Raw genomic sequence first — 22,253 nt, 5'->3', positions numbered from 1 at the left:
AAGAGGTTGCTCTAGCACCAGAGCACTTGTTCCATTGGCTTTGGTTGCCCTGATGTACAGGCCACAAGAAGGGTGGTATCTATACATCTGATTCTACATTCTACTACATTGTACTTATGGGGCTGGGGAATTAGAGTTGTTAAACTTAACATTCAAGGTTGCTAAAGATGCTTTGCAGCCAGGGCTGTATTTAGGTTTGATGAGGCCCTAAGCTACTGAAAGTAATGGGGCCCTTCATATGTCCAGCTGTCCTTTGTCAACAACAAATTGTTTTTGTTTTTGTGTGTTGAATATATGCTATATTGTAATTTATCGACCTAAGAGGTATCTAAAGCCATTTGCACATCACAAAATTTTATCAAAGTAATTGTTGAACTAAAATAAGAAGTGTATTAATAGTGAAATAATTACCAGTGATATTTCAGGGAGCAGGCTAGCTGGCGAGACCCATTACTTACATCATAGAAGCCTACACAACACAAAACACTGTTGCTATATGTAGGTTTGATTTTATTTGTTTTTTTATCTTATATTTTGGAAATGTACATCCAGGTTTTTTCCCTTTAAATTTTTTTGGGGGCCCCTAAGAGTGGGGCCCTAAGCTATAGCTTGTTTAGTTTATATGTAAATCCAGCACTGTTTGCAGTCCACTTAGGAAGTTACGCAGCATAAGCTGATCTTGCATCAAATGTACTATTGGGAATAATGGAGACTCCAGTTATCTGGACATGCCAGTTCTACTTGATGCACTCTGCCTAGTACAGTATACTCCTTGTACTACCGAACCAGTACGAAATGTTGAGAGTAGAACATTCTGTTCATTTTGTATCACTGACTGACATGTCAAAGAGAAGCATTTCTCCTACAGCTTGGCACAGCCATGTCCAGGGTAGAGAAAGAGATCCAACCAGAACTATCTGAAGAAGTGTGCATGCACACGAAAGCTCATACCAAGAACTAACTTACTTGGTCTTTAAGGTGCTACTGGAAGGAAAAATTTTTTTTTGTTTTGACTATGGCAGACCAACACGGCTACCTTTCTGTAACTGCAACCAGAACTATATAATCTCATAGAACCAAGCCAATCTGTTTTCATGCCTGTTGCTTTTCCCGCTGTTGCATTTGACTATTCTCACTCACACACCTAACGGGGAGCATGATCTGTTGGAATATTAATGTTGTTAACCTTTCCATCTAAAAGTACTTCTAAAGGGCAGCACATTTGGGACATTTATTCTCGGATGGGGATTCCACCCCCCCCCCAATTCATCCAGTCAGCATAATCATACCTTCAGTCCTGAATCCTTCTTGATGCTTCTTGTCCCCACTGGAAACCATTAAGGGCAAGCATGCAAACATTCACTTACACCTTACGCTAGCCACCTTCTTGCCCACCAGCCATGGATTCTTTTGGGGTAGGTTTTCATACTGGCAGAAGGGAAGGCCACTACCAGCTCCTCTCCAAGCTCCTCTCCAAACCTCATCAAGTTTCCTAGCCCTGCCTGCATTGTATAGATTTGTTCTACAGGTATCTAGAGCTAATGGTGCTCAAACACATTGAAGTCTGTGGCGTTAGGAAGGTGCACATAACTCAGCATTAGTTTAGACTGCTAATTAAGTGACTGGGTGGGACTACCCTTGAGAGAGATTACGCTAAAAGAATGGGATATAGATCGTGACAACCCCCCCCCGGACATTCCCAGGGACTGGCTTGTGATAGTCCTTTTGATGGTGTTATGTTTTTTCAACAAGCATAATTCTGCTATATTCCCTTATAATTTTCAGCCCTCTAGCAGATTTTACTCCTAGAAAGGTGATAATGTACATGTTATTTGAATACGCAGCCCTGGAAGGACCACAAAAAAAAAAATAGTGTGTGTTGTTGTTTCTTCCCATATAGAAAACCTGGTTGTACTTTGGCTTAATATGGCAAACTAAGGCCCGGGGGCCAGATCCGGCCCAATCGACTTCTAAATCTGGCCCGCCGGATGGTCTGGGAATCAGCGTGTTTTTACATGAGTAGAATGTGTCCTTTTATTTAAAATGCATCTCTGGGTTATTTGTGGGGCATAGGGATGTGTTCATCCTCCCCCCCCAAAAAAAACCCCACAGAGGCTCTAGGCTACTTCACTTGTGAGGCCCCTCCCCCACCCTCACAACTAGAAGAAAATGGAAGAGTGTTGTACACAAATTGAGTGAAGCCAAGGATGATGATGGGTATTTAAAATTCTGCAATTCACAATTTCTCCTTTAAAGGGCAGGCCGCAGGTGGCTAGCGTAAGGTGTAAGTGAATGTTTGCATGCTTGCTCTTCATGGTTAAATTTAACCTTCATGGTTTCCAGTGGGGACAATGGGGATGGGCAGGCCGCAGGCAATTTACATATCTTTTCCATGTGAGTTTGTGATCTCATACCTCCCATGAAACCGCAGACAACCTTAAAATTGTTAATAAACCTATAGTTATCAACAGCTGTGTGTAGCCTGATAGTAATATAGTGGTACCTCGGGTTACATACGCTTCAGGTTACATACGCTTCAAGTTACACACTCCACTAACCCAGAAATAGTGCTTCAGGTTAAGAACTTTGCTTCAGGATGAGAACAGAAATCGTGCTCCGGCGGCGTGGCAGCAGCAGGAGGCCCCATTAGCTAAAGTGGTGCTTCAGGTTAAGAACAGTTTCAGGTTAAGTACGGACCTCTGGAATGAATTAAGTACTTAACCCAAGGTACCACTGTAGTTAGGATTGTTAAGATTCAGCAGACAACACACAACATGATCAGATCACGAGGTGAATATAATGGAAATGGAAAAGGAACAGAAAAAGCAATGATCAAGGAGATGGGGAATAATCATTACATAAAAAAGCTTTGGAATGAGTTTGCTCTTTAAAAAAATAGAATTTAGGCAAAAACTAAGCATCTCCACTGTAAGATTATGGTTGTATAGTGCCATCTAGTGCTTTTCTTCATTATAACAATGCATAAGCAAATACTCTTTCCTGGGTAACCTGTCTTCCAATAGAGTTTATAGGTGAGGAGACAGTAGAGAGGTTTCATTGTATATGTATTAGAAATGGCCCCTGAAGCCCCTGAACAGTTTTCTACTTCAATGCCACTGCAATCCAACTGTGGCATTAAACTTTTGCCTTAACACTATGATTACAAAACTGATAAAACACATATATCCACCAAGTAATCACATAAACTGGTCTGAACTTTGTTGGCCACATCTGTGCTGTAAATATTGCTAATATTTTTGATTGCTTACTTTGCATTGTTTATAACACATTGACATTGCATCATCAACTATTTCTCTCTTTTTTAAAATTGCTTTTCTGTTTAATAATATAATCAATGCATACTGTGTTACGGTCAAGCACAAGGTAATAAGAAAAAAATAACTTAAATATAACACATATGCATATTAGTAATAATCTTAACATAACTTATTCTTCTACTCTCATATGCCTTGACATCATCAGCTATTTCTCAAGAAGCCACAGCCTGCATAGATCATTTGCTTTATGCCAGGTCACGTATCTTGGAATACTTCATGTTTGCAGGACTTCATAGGCTTACAAACCTTGCTGGCACAAAGCAAAACATTCAGACACATATATGCACACTGTGGTTTGTTGAGAAAGAGCAGAAGATACAGGGTCAAAAGCCATTGTAGTTTTTTACAACCGTTCTCAGTGTCTGTATCATTTCACACAGAGATAATTAATAGCACAGTAATATTATAGGAACAAAAGTAAGCCTTAATAATCTGCCTGCATGCTTGTTGCAGTGCCTTAGTCTGAAGAGGGAATCTTATTCTCTTTGGACTGGTGCAATTTAATTTTAGTGCAATAATAGAAGTGCCTACACTGATTCTCAGATATTTTCAGTTCCGGCTGAATGCTGGTTGCAATGCAGATAAGCCCTGTCACCAATATCAAATCAGCAGAGGCTGTTATGTTTATTTAAGTCAGAAGATGCAGATACATCTATCCAAGAGACAATATTGACAAACATCTGCAAAGAAGGAGAGGACAGAAGAAGAGAGGGCAAAGAAAGAAAATAGGAAGAAATGGTTCTGATTAACAGACAAGTCTGTTGAGCCATATGGATTTTAATGAAATTCACTTCAGTGGGTTCAGTTTCACTGTGACTGGAATGGAAGGGAGGCAAACAGTTCAGTGAAAGTGAGAGATTCTGAGATATATAAAAATAAACATAAATTAAGATTCTGGTTATGCAGCTAATGTGTACGCAATAATCACTGGGTATGCAGACATTTAATAAATGTTAATTATAGCTTGATCCACAGTTATCCAGTTATACTTGGCTGCTTGTGTTTAAGCTGAGTTAAACTGAATTGAATTTGTTCCAGCACTGAGCTCTGGCAGAACCAGGTTCTCTGTTTACTCACTCAAATTAAGTCCTGCCCCCCACCATTTATTCCAGTAGTTTCCATCACACCTTCACAATCAGGCTTTCCTGCCTGGAATAATCTTCCCTGCACCAGAGAAATCTCTTTCCATGCTCATCCAATCTTTCCCTTGCTCCAATGCTTAATTTGAGCCAGGGTTAAGAAACAATGCCTCTGAAGATATGAAGTGTACATTTTTTCTTGCACATAAGAGCCAAGGCCAGCCTAAGACATTTAGCTGCCTGAGGCAGAACAACAAATAGGGCTCTGCAACAAAGGCAGAGTGCATAGTCCTCAAGGCTGGTGAAGTTTTTTGGCACCCAAGACAAGAAAATCCCACCAGTGCTCCTCCCTGGCAGAAAATATAGCAATAATATATAACTAAGAATTTGCAACCACTCTTCCTAGTGATAGGGCACAGAGCAATTGCAATCAGTCCTTGTGCCTGTGGGATAATAGAGAAGGCCTCTAGAGGACACCATTTTCTGGCACAGCTGACTTTTGGGTCCTTATTTTTTTAGAATTAAGCACGGAGGACTCCCCCAAAGAATTCCCCCAAAGAAATGTTAATGTGATGCAATAGCACAGTCACATAACATAACTTTGTCCATGTTCCATTCCTCCATATACTCCATGTTGGAAGTCTGTGTGCAACTCAGCTTGCAGAGTGGTTTTGCATGGATTAAGACAGAAGAGTTAGGGTCATCCAGATTCTCATATTATTCATGTAACTTTAACCTCTTGATCCGACCTCTCTATCTCTTTGTTGTTAGACTGATATTCTCAGGTTGCATCTTGTTTTACAACTTCCTCCTCCTCACACTTCTCTCTTGAACCTTAAGATGTGAAGTCATCTTTAAGTATTCTCTGGGAGAACAAAGAAGTAAGCAAGGCTGCCTCAATCTTCTCTAGACCAGTTAGCTTAGAGCTAGACAATGTGCCATCCAAGTTATGCACTTCCTACAATAAATAACTTTATTTTTCTTACCTATAAGCATCTCTGCAACAAATAAGCCTCCTCTTTAACCATGATTCACTCGCCAAACACTGCTCACTCAGCAACCAAAAGGGTTTCAGTAGGTGACTGATCCAGCTAATCCCAATATCCCAGTTATTTTTATTTATTAGAGATGACAACCCTGGTTTTCTGGTAGTTATCCTTAGTAAATCACTGTCCCTTTTTTGCTTTGGGGCAGGCTTTTTTCTTTTTATTAGCAACCATACACATGGAATTGTTTTTCTTCAAGTTTCAGCTTTTCCCCTCAGCCCACCCTAGGAATTAAATGTCAGGAGTTCTATTTGGGCATTTACTTTCCTTAACTGAGGGAGAATGAGGGTATGCTGGCAAACTCTACACCTTGCAGCATGTCACATTTCTCATCTTTACAGCCCTCCATGCATTGAATTTTGATCTCCATGATCTTTTGAAGTGGGGAGGGAGACTTCCATACATACGGATGCTTTCTACAGAATTTAGAGTTCTAGTTATGTGTTGTGAATAGGTTTTACGGTAGTGGATGCATCTAATCACAGTGCACATGCATGTAAATGAACACATAAGGTACTGAGGAGTACACAGCCTGCCATTTCACAGGCTTGGCTAATTTGAAATGTTGGCAACATATTGCAAGAGGCTAGCTATCTTATTATAGCATAGAAGAACATTCAGCAATGCAAAATTGAGTGTTGGTGTCCCAGCTAGTGACGACTGGAGTAAGAATATGGGTGTTCCAACTATGCCAGAATGTTCCTATTGCTGCCAACTGGAATGTTGTTCCCTTTGGTATCAATCATTATGGACTGATTTGTTTGCACAGAGGTTAGACAATGACAGCTATTTATTCAGCATTCATTCTGATCTATTTGCGGGGAGGTTAGATGATGAGTCAAGCAAGTGTTATCCTGCACTTTCCAGTGCATTTTCCTTATAACAAAAAGTTCAATTTTGGGGGGAAGCAGGCTAGTTGTGCAAGACCTCTCAATCAATTAATTACCGAATTAATTGATGGACTCCCATCAGAAAATAGTGACAGTCTGGAGGAGGAGGTGCCTGCTGTATAAAAGCAGCTTGATATTGTGCTCATCACCCAACAACTGCATGTGTGAAACCACTATCCCAGATCAGAGACATTCACATCACTTCAGTCTTCACAAAACAGGATTTGTGGCTTGGAGCTTCTTCCTCTCTCTGGCACTCTTCTAATTGAGTGGTTGGGCTGAATTGATGCTTTACACCCATGCTTTATATATAATCAGTGCTTTTTTTCTATAAAAAAATGATTAGAGGTACTCTTATTTTCCTACCCATATTGAAATACTGCCCCTCAATGAACTTAGTTTCACAAAATATTTAGGGGCATGTGTACCCCTGTGTCCCCCCCAGAAAAAAGCACTGTATATAATGCTTTACATTGCCACTGGTTTAAAAACTGTTTCCCTCTTGTTTTGGCTTGGATTCACAGGTGTGTGTTGAGTTGGGCTGTGTTTTTGTAGAGTGCAGTTCTAGTTTTATTGTACTGAGGTGGGCTTAGTCCTGAACGGCAGCACGGAAATATTCGAGGAAAAAAACAAGAACTGGCAGTCATGAGGGACTGAGAAGCTTATGGTACCCAAAAAAAGAGCCCATAGTAGTCACTTGCTGGGAACTGGAAAACCCTGTTTCCCAGTGAGCTACTCAATGGGCAACAGCAGCAGCAGCACTGAGCTGGATGTGCTGGACTAATAATGGTCTGATTCAGCAGAAGGCGCCTTCCTGGGGCCCTGCGGGTTCCGCCTGCCGCCTGCGCTACTCTAAGGCCCCTACAGACCCTCGGGGCCCTCTTCCCTCTTTGGGGCGCCCCCTTTCTCCTCAGCCCAGCCGCCTCCCGGCCGAGCGCGGGGAGGGAGGGGGAGCGGTTGCTAGGAGACGAGAGCGGCGGCCCGTGTACACAGCGGCAACGCGGCAGCAAGGAGAAGGACAGGCCCTCTCGCCCGGCCTGTGCGCGGGGTCCTCGTTCCCTTCTCACCTCGGGGCCTCTGCGCTTCTCCACCCGCTGCAAAAATGGCAGAGGTGAGCCCCTTCCTCACGGTGAAGCCTCTTCCGTATCTCCCCTCCTCCTCCGCCGCTCTAGGGCTTCCCCCTCCCCTTTATTACCTTTCCTTAACAACACATTTCCCCCTATCCATCCATACCCAAAAGGAAACAAGGGTTACTGGGCGCCCTTTCAGGTACTGTATTTCCACGTCCCCCTTCTGCTGCCTCCACCCCCCCCGCCCCAGTACTATGGAAGAAGTAGAAGAATATCTTCTTTCATTTGCCATTCGCAGTAATATACATGATAGCGTGAGTTTCGCCAGTTTTAATAGATCTAAATTTTGCACGCTTGTAGGTAGGCTTAAGGCAATGTCCTTTCTCACCTTATTTTATAAAGACATCTCCTCATCCCATCCCCTTGAGTTTGTACACACACCACACATTGCCTCACCAGAACTCAAGGATGCGCTCTCACTACCTTGCACCATTATTGTACGCAGAAGTAGTATGGTTTAAGAATGGTGAAAAAGTGGGATTATAATCTGAGTTAGTGATGGAGCCAGGTAGAACTTTGTTCTGGATTAATTGATCCAGAATAGTTTACATGTCTGATCATACACCTATTTGAAGTGTTCCGCTCTCCACATTTTCCCATGCCTTACCTCTTGCCCAGTTCTTCTTCGCTACCCATCATTGTGTCCTAGAATTCCTGTCAATGAATTTGTCTAATTTGTTTTACCCTTCTTTTCCCAGAATGACTCTCTTAACTTGTTTCTCCCACATCTGTATTCCATCCTGCCCTGTATTCTATCTCTGTCATCATTCTCCATTTCGTTTTCTATTCCTTTTACTATCCTTTCTTCTAATTATCACTTGCTGACATCTGACAGTGACTGGAGGAAAGTTTTTCTCCCTCCTCTCATAACACTAGAACACTAGAACATCCAGTGAAGCTGGATGTTGGGAAATTCAGGACACCAAAAGAAAGTACTTTATGCAGCACAGTTAAGCTATGGAGTTCCTTCCCCCAGGAGGCTGTGATGGCCACCGACTTGGATGGCTTTAAAAGAGGATTAGACCAATTCATGGAGGATAATGCTATCAGTGGCACTAGTTATAATGATTATGCCTTTCCTCCATGATCAGAGACATTAATGCTTCTGAATGCCAGTTGCTGGAAACCACAGGAAGAGGGTAGTGGTGCTCTTGCGCTCAGGTCCTTTCTTGCTGATTTCCCACAGACGTCTGTTTGGCCACCATGAGAACAGGATGCTGGACTAGATGGGCCAATTGGCCTGATCCAGCAGGGTTCTTATTATGTTCAGTTTCCCTTTTCGTTCTCATAATGCCTTCTCTATGTATATTGGTGACTGTTCTTTAAAGCTTGTTCACTGCTTTCCTATCAACCATTTCCCCTGTGGGCTTGAGCAGACAACAATAACTCCAACAAACATTTGTAGCGCTGAACTTGAAATGGAGAGAAAAAACGTCAGGGGCACCAACTCTCTTTTGTACTGGTGGAACATGTGCTGATTCTATGGGTTGTCAGTTTAGTAAGAAATCAACATGTGGACTAATCTTTGTGTATTGTTGATGACCAAAAAATAAAATAAAAAATCCCGGAAAGCATTTAGCACCACTAGCCATCCCAAGGTCCCCGCCTCTATTCCATTTTTGTCGGTCTGGATCTCTTTTCTGTCTCTTGTTTGTAGTTCCCTACCTGCTCACTTTCTCTTCCCCTCTTTATATCTTTCTTATGCCCCCGCCTGCTTTTACTTCTTCCCTCATCCCACTACCTTCCTTCTCTCTCTGTCTCATAACAACTTTGCTAAGGCACTTGGGATGGAGTGAGAACTCAAGTTTGTTGTCTATTACTGGTTGGTTGATCTCATGTTTTAAAGGATGCTTTATGCTATTTTAGTCATTATGTATATAAGATTATTTTAATGATTTGTCGATATTTTACTGTCAAAGCTTCCTCCCTGGGGACAGTTGGTAAAGGGTGGGATAGATAGACTCAAAATAAGCAAATGACTCCTTTTTTGTTTCTCTTGTTTTGTATGTCTGTTATTATTTCAATCCTCCTTTCTTTCATCTCTCAAGTCTTTATTTTTCTCCCCCCCCTCACATTCTGCAAGGGTTTCTTTAAGAGAGGCCATTTTTCGTGTGTCTTCTAGTACAGTTGTCCTATGCACCTTGTAGCTAACAATCTTTTTGTCATTTCAGCTAGCCGTTGCCTTTTCCCTTAGTTTTGTCCTTTATTAATTGAAATGTTCCCAGCCTGTGTTTCTTGATACTCTGGGCAAACGGGGGGCAATAAACCAAGCTTTATAGGCTGAATAACTGAGTTTGGCATGAACTCAGACAGGGAGAATAAAACAGAGGCAGCCTCACTGCTCTCCTTAGCCCACAAAACATCTTTACTTCCGTTTGATTTCACACATATTTTTCTGTCAGCAAGTAGTTTATCATGAGTAGAGAATACTATTACATTTTAAGCATTGTGAATTGAAATAGTTTTATGGTGAGGTGCAATATTGTGTGCTATAGGCTCAGTGGCGGCATGGTGATACAATAGTGATATATTGGCTTCTATAGCTAAAATATATTAGTTGAAACAAATGGGATCCTGTTCTCCTCTCTCCACATCTTTCTCACTTCCTTCCAGTTGATCAGCATTCATGCCCACTGAGCATGCTCGGTTCTCATTGAACTGTTCTGGGGTTTCCCCCCTCCATTTTGGATTTTTCTTTGTGAGTTGGGATGGACACACTTGTGCACAGTTCTGGCTGGGTTAAAATATTGGATTTTTCTATTTTTGTCGGCAGTTCTCACTTCTTAGAAATTCAATTGTTGGGGCTGTTTACAGTATTTTTACCTCTCAAATCAGTTATGTGGTCATTGAGTCCTCATTGGACTCCTTCAGGCTCCCTTACAGATGGGGTTTCCGGTGTGGGATTTGTGTGCACCACAGCTTCCTCAGAAACCTCCCCACTAGTTACCTGTCAAGCCCCTCTGCTTGTCTCTTTTTTCTAAAGAAACGAGGGTTTGTGTGCTCTTTTGTTTAGGAGGGATTGTCTTTTTAGGGGTGTTTTTAAAAACTTTTTATTTTTTTGAGATGTGTATAGGTGTTTTGCTTTTTGCCCGTTTTCTTTCTTTTAAGAGTCTGAGAATCTTCAGTTTTTTCTTCTATGAAGTGGGTATTATGTGGTGCCCACGACAGTTTCTTAAATTTCTAAGTATGGCCCTGAGCCCCAAAAGGTTGGGGATTCCTTATCTATTTATTAAAATGTGATGTTTAGTGATCTGTGTGATTTTATGTAAGAATAATTTAGACTGCAGTATTATACTCACATGGAGGTAAATTGTACTAAACTCAATGGGGCTTACTTACTTTTGAATACAAATAGCAATGTTTTTTATTTCAGACCAACTTAGTTATTGAAAATGTAAAAAACTCAAAATGACTTACTTCTGAATAAACATGCATAGGATTATACTGCAAATCAGTTTCTTTTCTTCAGACCTGTGGTTTATCCAACTTAAATTCAATATCTTGTTTCTAATAATTGTTTCAGAGGAAGTGTACAGAAATGTAGGACAAACATTGTCAAACAAATGGCTTCCAGGCTGTGGCATGTAAACCATGCACTGTAACCTGCCAAGTCCTAGATATACTCTCTAACTTCCTGGGACTACAAAGTATTGATAAGCCTAGCATTATTTTAAGGCCGAAATGGTGTTGATTCCCCCACCCCATCCCAAGTAACTGCTTAGTGAAGAATGAAGAACAGCATACTTTGAAGTGACATCTTCAAGGAATATATGATCATGAAAACAAAGACAGCAGTTGTGATATAAACACTGGAATCTTTAAAAGTTGTGTTTTATAATTGGATACTTTGTGTAATGGTAAGTCTTTATAGATGGTCTGAAGTCATGTTTAAAAGACTCTGCTTGCCTAAAGGATTGTGCATTTAAAATAGGATGGAATGTAAGCTTCATATGGTATGAGTTGCCATAATCACAGATGTTTTAATCAAAAGGAGGTACCTTGGAGCTATTATACCAATATCTTGGGATATGTCATTATCTTTATCAAGATGCCTGACTGATAGATTCTCCCTTTCCTTTCATCCAGGAAAAATATGACAAACCTGCAATAGAAGAAAATATCTTTGAAGCGTTGGAAAAAGACTTCCAAGAAGTCATCAATGAGCTTACAGGAGATCAAAGCCTTGAGAAATTTCGCGTGGAATATGAGAAGCTCCACACAGTGCTAAGAAAGTCCTATGAGAATGAAAAGCGTCTCATGGCAAAATGCAGGGAGCTGAATGCAGAGATTGTGGTGAATTCGGCTAAAGTGGCTACTGCCCTGAAACTCTCACAGGATGACCAGACAACAATAGCATCTCTGAAAAGGGTAAGGGAAGCAAAACATGACAAATGCATAACTGAGGCCATAGTAATAAATGGAGGTCTTGAATCCGTAAAATGTTAGCACTTTCATGATTCTTAGTATGATGACTTGGTGTGAGTTACAGTTTGTAGTGGAAGTTGATGTCATTTTACTGTTGATCTCAGCTCTTCTAATTCTGTTAATCATCTGTGGTTGAGAGGGAAGATCAGATTATGCAGAGAAACTCATGCCACCTATACTAACTATTTAATAATACATATTTAAACCATACATTCACATTCAGTTACATTGACTTTATTCTCACGTCACTTGAAACAGTTGTTAAACTAGAGTATAATTTAAATGTATATGTGTAGTGTACGCATGCTGAAGTTGTGGGTCCTTTGCTCCTCCCCCTGCTCTTCTTCTGTAACATTCCTAGAAAAGTTTTTAATGAGGTCAGTGTTCACCATCAAACTGGCATTTTCAGAATGTAGGTCAAATGAACCCATGCAACGTTTGGCATGTGGTAAAGCTATTGTGTGATTGTTTCACATACATGCCTCCAGTTCTCAATAGAAGCCACATTTACAGCGTAACAGCAAAAGTGCTGAAAGTGAATTTAAAATAATATGCAGGAAATGGACTACTGCGTATGTCAGACTGCTCAGAGCGACACAACCTACATTTACAATGTGCCAATTTCATAGTGTGAATTTGGTAAAAATATAATGTGTTTATATATCTAATTTTAGGGGCTAGCATAAAATTAATACTAGTTAGAAGTATCTAACAGGTTTTTGCATTCTTTTTGTTTTGTATCTTCAATCAGACATATTTGAACTGCTTATTTTATTATCTTACCATATTAATACGTCTTTGTCCTTTTACCCTGATACAAAAAGGAACAACCTTGTGTTCCTCCATCTGAAATAAAACAAACAAACAAGAGGACACTTTCATAATGTTGTGTATAGTCATGCTCTGGCCAAAGTAAATGACAAAAACAGAAGCCCATTTGGGTATTAAGATGTCCTTCATCTGAGTGTACAGACTCCTTTGACTATGTCAATGAGAGCAGGAACAGTATGGAGATGAGATGAGCAATTACATTATGCACCAAAGTATCCAGTTGTGCCACTGTGGTCCTTTGGGAACTTTTGGGAATGCACAGTAAAGTTGCAGCTTAAGGCTAATTGATTGGACCATTTTTCACTTAGGCAGGTGAAATATGACAGCTTTTACTTAGGCAGGTGATACTGATTTTAATGAAACTATTATGACAGTATTGTAAAAAATAACTGATATCATAGAACTGTAGAATCTATTTGATGGCTTGCTTTGGGGCTGCAGTGCTAAGAAAAAACATCAATGAAATTTTGTGGGGTTTTAATGGGATAAAGAGTGCCTGGCGTGGTCTGGTCCATGGGGTCACAAAGAGTCGGACATGACTAAACGACTAAACAACGACAATGGGATAAGGAATATTCCTGTAAAATATTATTTTCTGCTTTGTTGAACAAATTTGTTCCTTAAACAAATGTAAATGTTACATGGATATGAAATACTATTTTAAAACATGGAATTGTACCAGGATTAATTTTATGGCACCAACAAGTGGTTTTCCTTCAATACAAATAGTAGCTTTTAGATGGGTGATTTCAGGACTAAAGCAGAGGAAAATCACACTGCCTGCTGTGAGCATGACAATTATCACCCCACTGCAGGACTGTTATTTGCATTTTAAAGAAATGAATATTAAATATAAAGATGCATTTTAAACCAAATCTAGATTGGCCCTTAGATTCTAAACACAAAAATAGTTCGGCTGAGGCTAATTCTTCTGCTCTTAAACATATTGTTAGTTATGTGTATAATGCTTTATTGAACTGGACAGTAAGCTTAATATCACTTCAAAATCAAACAATATTTACATCATAATGAGATGTGGTATGAGAGCATAGAACATAGAAGAAATATGGTAGATGTAATAGGTGAAAACACATTTCAAAAGCTTTATGAGAATCGTTTAGGGTGCTTGCCTTTTTACTCAAATTATCCTTCTGAGCTGTCCCAAAAAAGAAGAGAAGAAGCTAAGATGTGGTAGCAAGCAGCTTTCTTGACCCAAGAGCCACAGATATTAAGGGGATGTCCTTCTTGCTACCTGAACTCTCTTTGCTTTCCCCTGAATTTCTTGTTTGAATCAAATACAATAATAGAATCTTAAGAGTTGGAAGCTACCCCAAGGGCCATCTAGTTCAACCCCCTGCAATGCAGGAATCTCAGCTAAAGCATCCATGCCAGATGGCCATCCAGCCTCTGCTTAAAAACCTCCAAGGAAGGAGAGCCCACCACCTCTAGTGGGAGTCTATTGCACTGCTGAACAGCTCTTAATGTCAGAAAGTTTTTTTCGAATGTTTAGTTGTCATCTCCTTCTGGACTTTTTAAGAGAAAAGCTGGATTTTAAAATTATGATTATAGAAATGCTGGGCAAAATATGGATAAACTTGGCCACGTATTCTAGTGGACTTTAAGCAAGATTCATGCTGATGAAAATAAATAACTTTGAAAATACAATATAATTAGGTATAATGTTCCATATTAGTAGGTATGGATTGCTTAATTGAAAGTACTAATATTTACTGGCCAGACAGAATTGGCTAATAGAACAGAACACAGATGAAGACCAAAGGTTGAAAGAAGGCTGAAAACTTTTATTCATTAACCTGGAGGAAAATTAATTAGCTAATTGTTCATTTTTAATTAAATATATGAAACTGTTTTCTTCAACCATCCACAGGAGATCGAAAAGGCCTGGAAAATGGTGGATGCAGCTTATGAGAAGGAGCAGAAAGCAAAGGAAACCATCCTGTCTCTTAAAGAGGAAATCGTGAACTTGACTAAATTAGTGGAGCAAGGATCTGGATTATCATTGGGTCAGGAGCATAAGTGAGTTGCATCCGGAGAGGACTGGGAGAAATTGCCATTCTTTGAGACTACATTTGATAAAGATAATGCAAATAATCTTGCAAAAACCTGCACATATTATCTTTTAGGTGGGAAAATATATTTCATGTGTGAAAAGCTGTGTGTTTGCACCCTCAAAATAGCTTGATAAAGTTTATTCAAAAGCCACAGCAGTCTATCCCCTAGCCAGGATGCCTTATGTGCCCCCTCCCAGCACGTTTTGCTGACACTGATTTTAGCAGTGGTAAAAATAAAAGAAGCATGGCACTGGGGTGGGCAGAAAGGTTTAAACTCCTTGGCCAAGTCCAGTTCCCTGATGAGGATACAAATTGCCCCTTCCTGGTCTTCAGATCAATCATATGATGAGTGGGGGAAGGCAGTAATGGGGGGGCTGTGTGCCCCCCCCCACATTTTCCCCAACACCTACCACTGGTATGTGGTCCCCAGAGTGTTTGCCAAAGGTGAATGTGGCCCTCAAGCCCAGAAGCACTTGCCACCCCTGATTTAGGATTTATGTTCTGGGGAATGTAAGGCCATGGGGGCATCTTCAATCTCTGCAGTGATTAGTGGTTTCTATCCTTGAAAAATGTTAAGAAATTGTCGGTGTGCAACAGTGTGATTGGTAGATGGGAAAGCAGTTGCCACAACCATTTGGTGTTGCTATATTAGCTTTAACCTGTACTGTTAATCTTGTGATGTTCGGTTTGCTGCTGGGAGCACCTGTGTAACAGTAGCGTAGCAGTTGCCAGCATACTTGGAGCATAAGTTCAAGCTGCCTTCCACATGGGTTTTCAGTTGGAACCCAGTGTCTTTCATTGTTACTCAGTGTCTCTAACTTTTGCTGTTGATAATAACAATAACTGGCAGTCAGTGCACATGGCACCTTCCCTGTGGGTCCCTGCTTTGAAGAGCTTACAATCTAAATTTTAGCACTGCAGTATGTGGTTGTTTCATTTACATGTACAGTTAATAGTTAATGCAGGGCGCAGAAACTAGAGAGCTTTGCCAAACGCTTCATGGAAAAGGTGGGAAAGTATACTGGTCAGCAGGGGAGAAAGGGAAGTCTTCTTTGTTGGTCAGAAGGTCTTTGGAGGGTCAACGGTGCTGAAGCCGGATGAGCAGATATCCTGGGCAGATTATGTTCTTGTCTGTACATCTCTTGGATCCTGGACATTTATGTGTCATGTAATATCTCAGATTAGCTGAGACAGTCTATTCAAATCCAAAGGGAGACACCCAAAAAACGGCAAGGCAGGAGTAGAGGAGTGGGCATACAGTGAGCATGCTGCAGAGCATGACAGTTTAGAGTTCTGATCATTAGGTTGGAAGGAACTAAGTTTGAATCATGAATTCAGCTGAAGAATAAAAACTACTGGGTTGTGATTTTTGCTGCTAAGTAGTAATAGGGTGTTTTTAGTAAAAGTTCACAGACATGCAATTTAGTTGACAGGTTTTGTGAGCGAATAGAAGGGGAGTTTCATGTAAAGCAGTTATATCTTTACACTATCATTTCCCACAAAGCACCTTTTGCGGAGAACACGGAGAAGTTGACTCAGATCTTTTTTTCCCCCACAGCCTGCGGGAATTGCTAAAATTCAAGGAAGAAGTAACAAAGGAGCGAGACCAGCTTTTGTCAGAGGTTGTAAAGTTACGTGAAAATGTAACAAATATGTCAGATCAACAGCACGAAGCAGAAATGACAAAAACTGTGGCGGAACAAACCATTGCTGAGGTCTGTGTAAACCCTATTTGCTGTCACTTTTGTCTTTGTCTAGAAGGCTTTCAAAGCTTGCCAATTTGTCTCTATTAACTACCACCTGCTATTTTACTTCCTAAACCTTTTCCAGGCGGGTTGGTGAGAAGTCATCAGTGGCAGAGCATCATCAGTGCATTTAATCTCTTTCATTGATCTCTGACATATCTTTTTCAGAAAGTTTTCCTTCTGTAGGGGACTTAAATGTTTGCCAAATCTGCACCAACCGGAGCTGCTGCTTTATAAATACTGAGAAGACATGTTTCTACTCTGCTGAGTTTATAATCTAGATTAGATTGAGGGGAGACATTAGGGGAGAGGGCAGAATGGAGGCAGGAGTAGGTTTTTAACTTTAGGTAGAGTGGGAGGGGAACAGCCTGAGAACCAGGGTTCCTTCTTCTGCTGGTTCCATCCCTTTTGCTTGCATCCCATCTGAGTTTTGTGATCATTTCTTTCTTGTACTTGTAAAGCCAATATGGGTTTGTGGGGTAGATAGTGGGGTGTTCAGCAATCTCTAGACTTTCTTGCCCCTCACTCCTGAAACATTCCTTTCACTGTTCATCAGATCACTTCTTTGTCTTCCCTGAAGTCTCCCTAAAACATATTTTGTTTCACAAAACCATTCCTTAACCAACTGTGCTTCACCCTCACCTCCATTCTTCATGTGAAGCATTTATTTTATCTCATTAGCCCTACTTTGGTTGGGGTTCTGATCAATTTTACTGTGTAGCGACATGGGTAGCATTGTGGTCTAAACCACCTTGGGCTTATCTATCGTAAGGTCAGCAGTTTGAACCTGCGCTACAGGGTGAGCTCCCATTGCTTTGTCCCAGCTCCTGCCAACCTAGCAGTTCAAAAGCATACCAGTGCAAGTAGATAAATAGGTACTGCTGCGGCAGGAAGGTAAACGGTGTTTCCATGCGCTCTGGCTTCCGTCACAGTGCCCCATTGCGCCACAAACAGTTTAGTCTTGCTGGCCACATAACCCGAAAAAAGCTGTCTGCAGACAAATGCTGGCTCCCTCGGCCTGAAAGCGGAGATGAGCGCCACACCCCATAGTCAAATTCAACTAGACTTAACTGTCCAGTGGTCCTTTACCTTTTACCTTTACCTTACTGTCCAGATGCTGTGTAAATTGTTTAAATAGCAAAAAGTAGAATGCAAACTTATATGTGGGTAGAATATACAGTGGTGCCTCGCAAGACGAAATTAATTCGTTCCGCGAGTTGTGTCGTCTTGCGATTTTTTCATCTTGCGGAGCGCGGATTCGCTGGGTATTAACGGCTTTAAGAAAAAGGAAGCAAACTCGCAAGACGTTTTCGTCTTGCGAAGCAAGCCCATAGGGAAAATCGTCTTGCGAAGCAACGCAAAAAACGAAAAACCCTTTCGTCTTGCGCGTTTTTCGTCTTGCGAGGCATTCGTCTTGCGAGGTACCACTGTACACTTACTGATTCCCCTGATTAAAAGAAAAATATTTTTTGCCATTTCCTCCTCTATTGCTGTTTGCAGCTTAATCAGGAAATCCAGTTGCGTCAGAATGAGGCTTCAAGGGAGGCCCGAAGAAAAGAAAAAATGGAGAGGGAACTAAAACAGCAGCAGATGGAATTAGACAGTAAATTGGCTGAAATGAAGGCAATGCAGCAGAATATGAATAGAAACAAGGAGGAACTCCTGAGAATTGAACAGCAGCTCAAGGAGCAAAAGGTAATGTAGGGTCTGACACTGAACTTCCTTAAAAACACACACACATAGACTCTTCAGATCAAGGTCAGATTTTCAGGACAGAATGAAAACACTTGGGGAAACTAAACACTTTCTTTTTCTTGGTCATATACGGCTAATATAGATTTTGACAAAAATCCCACCTGCTCCCTCACTCGCACTGAAGTAATTTGAGAATGCCTTCTAAAGATTTGTGGCAAAATAGGACAATAAAGCCACATGCACAAAATTACATCCTGGTCCCTTGGGTTTGTTAAAAGTATCTCTGAGTGTGAGCCTTTAGTTACATGACATGAGATAAATGAATGCATAACTGTGGGATCCTGTAACATGGGAAGCAAACATGGTTCCCTACTGTTGAACTCCATCTCCCAATCCAACAGCATCTGGACTGTACCTCACTCCCCACTGTAAGAGACAGGGTACTTCCTGTTTCCTCTGAGGTCTGCCAAGGAACAAATATGAGAGAGCAGGAATCAGGAAGGATTCTAAAGATGGAACTCATGTCTGGTTTGTAAAATTATCCAGCAGCACATAACACAGTTTTACATATGTGAGTCTAGCAATACCCATTATGAGCCCAGTGATAGTTCTTGAAATTATGGTCTTTCCTTTGTTGCTTTAAAAAAAAAAGTTGCATTGAAAATGTGGCAGCTCCAGATAGCGACTAGTAGTTGCATTTATGTCTTATTAAATGGGCTACTGGCTTTCTACTGAATATTTCTATGAACTTGATTCAGATGCGTTTGAACCTTTTTAGTGGATACATTAAAATGAATATGCCATATTTTCTTGTATATAAATGAATTTTATCAGAAAACTCACCAGAATGTATTTAGTTTCTGCAGGTCTTCAAGAACTCACTTTGGAAATGTCAGTGTCTCAGGGTATATTCACACACAGTTGGTTTAAGCAGCATGGCATCTGTGGGGAAAAATCAGCTTATGCTGACTTATTATTTGACTTATTATTGTGTGAATGCTGCTTTTTTGTGCAAAGGGATAATCCACACCACCACATTTGTGGTGTTGGGCCAGAAGCTGATTTTGGCTGAGAAGAGCATGTGTATGACTGTCTCGGTGTGGACTGATGCAGCTTGAGTAGCAGAAGCTGATGTTTTTCTGCAGTTGCCTCAAACTAATAAAACATAAGAATGGACTTTCAATTCTGCCTAAAACAGTGTTCATGCTCTGATGCCATGGCTCACCAGAATGTCATTTCATACCAGTATATTTCTTAACATAGAATTGTTGCTCATTTCCCTCTGAAACATTGAAGCCTGCAGATAAATAGGGAAGCATGGCAATAATATTTTCCTATCTGTCACTTGTGTTGTGAGGTTATCTGTCAGAATGCTAGTAAAGATCTTTAGACAGAAGTTGCTGTCAGAGTGCAAAGTATTCATTTTTAAAAACCAAAATATCATTTCTTAGCATTTTTCTGGTCAGGCCTTAAAATGGTCTAGATTATTTTTTCACTCCATTTCCCCTGATGCTGCAAAGCCCTATGAGAAGCAATTTTAGTAAACAATAAAAGAGGTTTGGTAATTGTAAAGCAGTTTCTTCCTGGAACAAAAGTCTTCCTGGAGTTGCTTGTGTCATGCAAATGTATAGTCCTTCCTTCCATTCCCTGAGTGTATTTGGGTAGATGTTTGTGACAGTTGTTCATTTCGATGAAGTTTTTAATAAAACCAAACACAGATTCAGTATATATGCAGAACTGAAAGGAAAAATTTATTGTCTCTGTCAAATGCATTGGCCCTGATGTAGCCTTTTAAAAGAATGTGATGATCCATTTACACATTATGAATGGTAATTGTGGGCCAGTCCTGGCATAGCTATTAGCAGCTGCAGAATGGTGCCAAGTTTGCTTTACTAACATGCTTCTCTGCTCCCAGAATGTATTGTGTGTATTGATTTTAATCAGTCTGTCAGATAGTGATGTCTTGCTACCCTTTTCTGTCCTTCCTATTGAGGTAACTGAATTTCACTGGAATATGCACTTCTATGGACTCAAGTAATTATGAGGATGTTGAACATATGAAGTTGCTTTATATTAAAATTTGGGGTCTATCTAGACTAGTATCGTGACAGGCACCCCTGAAAGTGCACTCTTCCATTGTCTCCCAAGACAGATGGACGCCAACAGGCAATGGTGTATCATGGTCTTAGGGGCAGTCTTCACCAGCTGTACCAACGGCAATCCTTTACCTTGAAATGCTTGAGATTGAGCCTGGGATCTTCTGCAGTGATAAAATATGTAGTCTACCATCTCATAATAGTCCCTGCTTCTTATTAATGTAGCATATGTCTGCTAAGATTTATAATTTATTTTCATGATTGCTGATAAAAACCATTTGACTCTACTGCTCATTTGCAGTGATTACAGGAAGTGTTGTACACTGCCAAATGTCAATAAGGCATTAAAATATTTATCGGCTACCTGGGAGGCTTACAAAGATCCTACAAAAAACATTACACCCACTGAGTTATTCATTAGAAGCTGCCATTCTCATTCCCAGCTGCTGAACAATTGTCATATTTCTCAAATAGGAGACATTACTAATACGGTGGTAAATGGCATTTGATTAAAAAAAAAAAGTAAAGGAATTCTGTTCTCCTTGGAATCCTTGTAGAAGCTGAGGGTGGTACTAGTATATTATACTGTATTTTTCGCCCTATAGGACGCACTTTCCCCCCTCCAGAAATGAAGGGGAAATGTGTGTGCGTCCTATGGGGCGAATGCAGGCTTTCGCTGAAGCCTGGAGAGCGAGAGGGGTCGGTGCGCACCGACCCCCCTCACTATCCAGGCTTCAGGAAGCTCTCTGCAAGCCTTGGGAGCCCGGCGCGACTTCCCACCGGGCTCCCAAGGCTTGCGGACAGCAGCCTGCAGCCCAAAACCCGGGGAGCGCAGCGGAGCACGCCCCGGGCTTCGGGCAGATATCCGCAAGCCTGGGGAGCCCAGCGGGAGTTCCCGCCGGTCTCCCCAGGCTTGCGGATAGCAGCCTGCATCCCGAAGCCTGGAGCGCGATTAGCAGCGCGCCCCAGGCTTCGGGCAGATATCTGCAAGCCTGGGGAGCCCAGCGGGAACTCCCGCCGGGCTCCCTAGGCTTGCGGATAGCAGCCTGTTCTGGGGGCTAGGGTCAGGGGAAGCTCGAGCTTCCCCCGCCCCAGCCCTGCGCCTGGGGCGGAAATAATTTTTTTCTCTTTATTTCCCTCCCCCCCCCAAAAACTAGGTGTGCCCTATGGGCCGGTGTGCCCTATAGGGCGAAAAATATGGTAAATACATTTATGTCTTTGTGCCACAATTCCACAGATTCTGAATGAAAGAGCTACAAAAGAACTTGAACAGTGTACGGCAAGAAATCTCAAGCTCCAGCAAGAAAATGAACAGCATACTTTGGCCATTGATCAACTCATGCAGGAGAACCAGCAGAAAACCACAGAGCTGAGAGTAAGTTCAGTATGACATCAGATACTATCCCAGTTTCAAAACTGCATTGTACAAAATGGCTGCTTGGTAGGTGTGTGACTACTAGATTATATGTCTAGATGTTTGATCACTATGAGGCTTCCTTTGAAACACAAATAGCAGCTATGGAAAGACAACTCTTGTTGGGACAAAACATTCTCACCCCCAATGAGAATTACATTACAAAACATGCACATGAATTGCACTGACATCCAGGATAGCCCAAACTTTGGAAGTGGTGACATCATAATCTGCTCATACAATTTATTTTCCGCAAAAACCTTATTCTTCCTATTACTGTCTTTTTTCTATTCCAATTTGTTCCCTGACCTTTTGTGCTTTTCACATTGTTTTTGTGGCATCTTAGAGATTCCTGCCTTTCCAAGATAGGCCAATCTCTCCTTGAGATGAAAGGCACTATATATACCTAAGATATTGCCATTGTTCATCTCTTTTGTCTAATCTCCAGTCAAGAACACATCTGCAGTTACAACATGGTTTCTGTTAAAGAAA

General features: G+C 41.1%; 1 protein-coding gene across 1 annotated transcript in view; it reads left to right on the top strand.

Moving 5' to 3' along the window:
- The first annotated feature begins 7,216 nt into the window (after window positions 1–7,216).
- CFAP58 (cilia and flagella associated protein 58) overlaps window positions 7,217–22,253 on the top strand; it is a 75,786-nt gene continuing 60,749 nt past the window's right edge. Inside the window, exons 1-6 of the mRNA XM_053389271.1 lie at window positions 7,217–7,464; window positions 11,570–11,851; window positions 14,628–14,776; window positions 16,370–16,526; window positions 18,057–18,251; window positions 21,585–21,722. Of these exons, the coding sequence (XP_053245246.1) occupies window positions 7,456–7,464; window positions 11,570–11,851; window positions 14,628–14,776; window positions 16,370–16,526; window positions 18,057–18,251; window positions 21,585–21,722 (930 nt within the window). The 5' untranslated portion in view covers window positions 7,217–7,455. The remainder of the gene's footprint in view (window positions 7,465–11,569; window positions 11,852–14,627; window positions 14,777–16,369; window positions 16,527–18,056; window positions 18,252–21,584; window positions 21,723–22,253) is intronic.

This window comes from Podarcis raffonei, chromosome 5, assembly GCF_027172205.1.
Source record: "Podarcis raffonei isolate rPodRaf1 chromosome 5, rPodRaf1.pri, whole genome shotgun sequence".
NCBI classification, from domain to species: domain Eukaryota; kingdom Metazoa; phylum Chordata; class Lepidosauria; order Squamata; family Lacertidae; genus Podarcis; species Podarcis raffonei.
The sequence above is the reverse complement of the archived record's forward strand: the minus strand, read 5'-3'. Positions and strand labels throughout refer to the sequence as shown.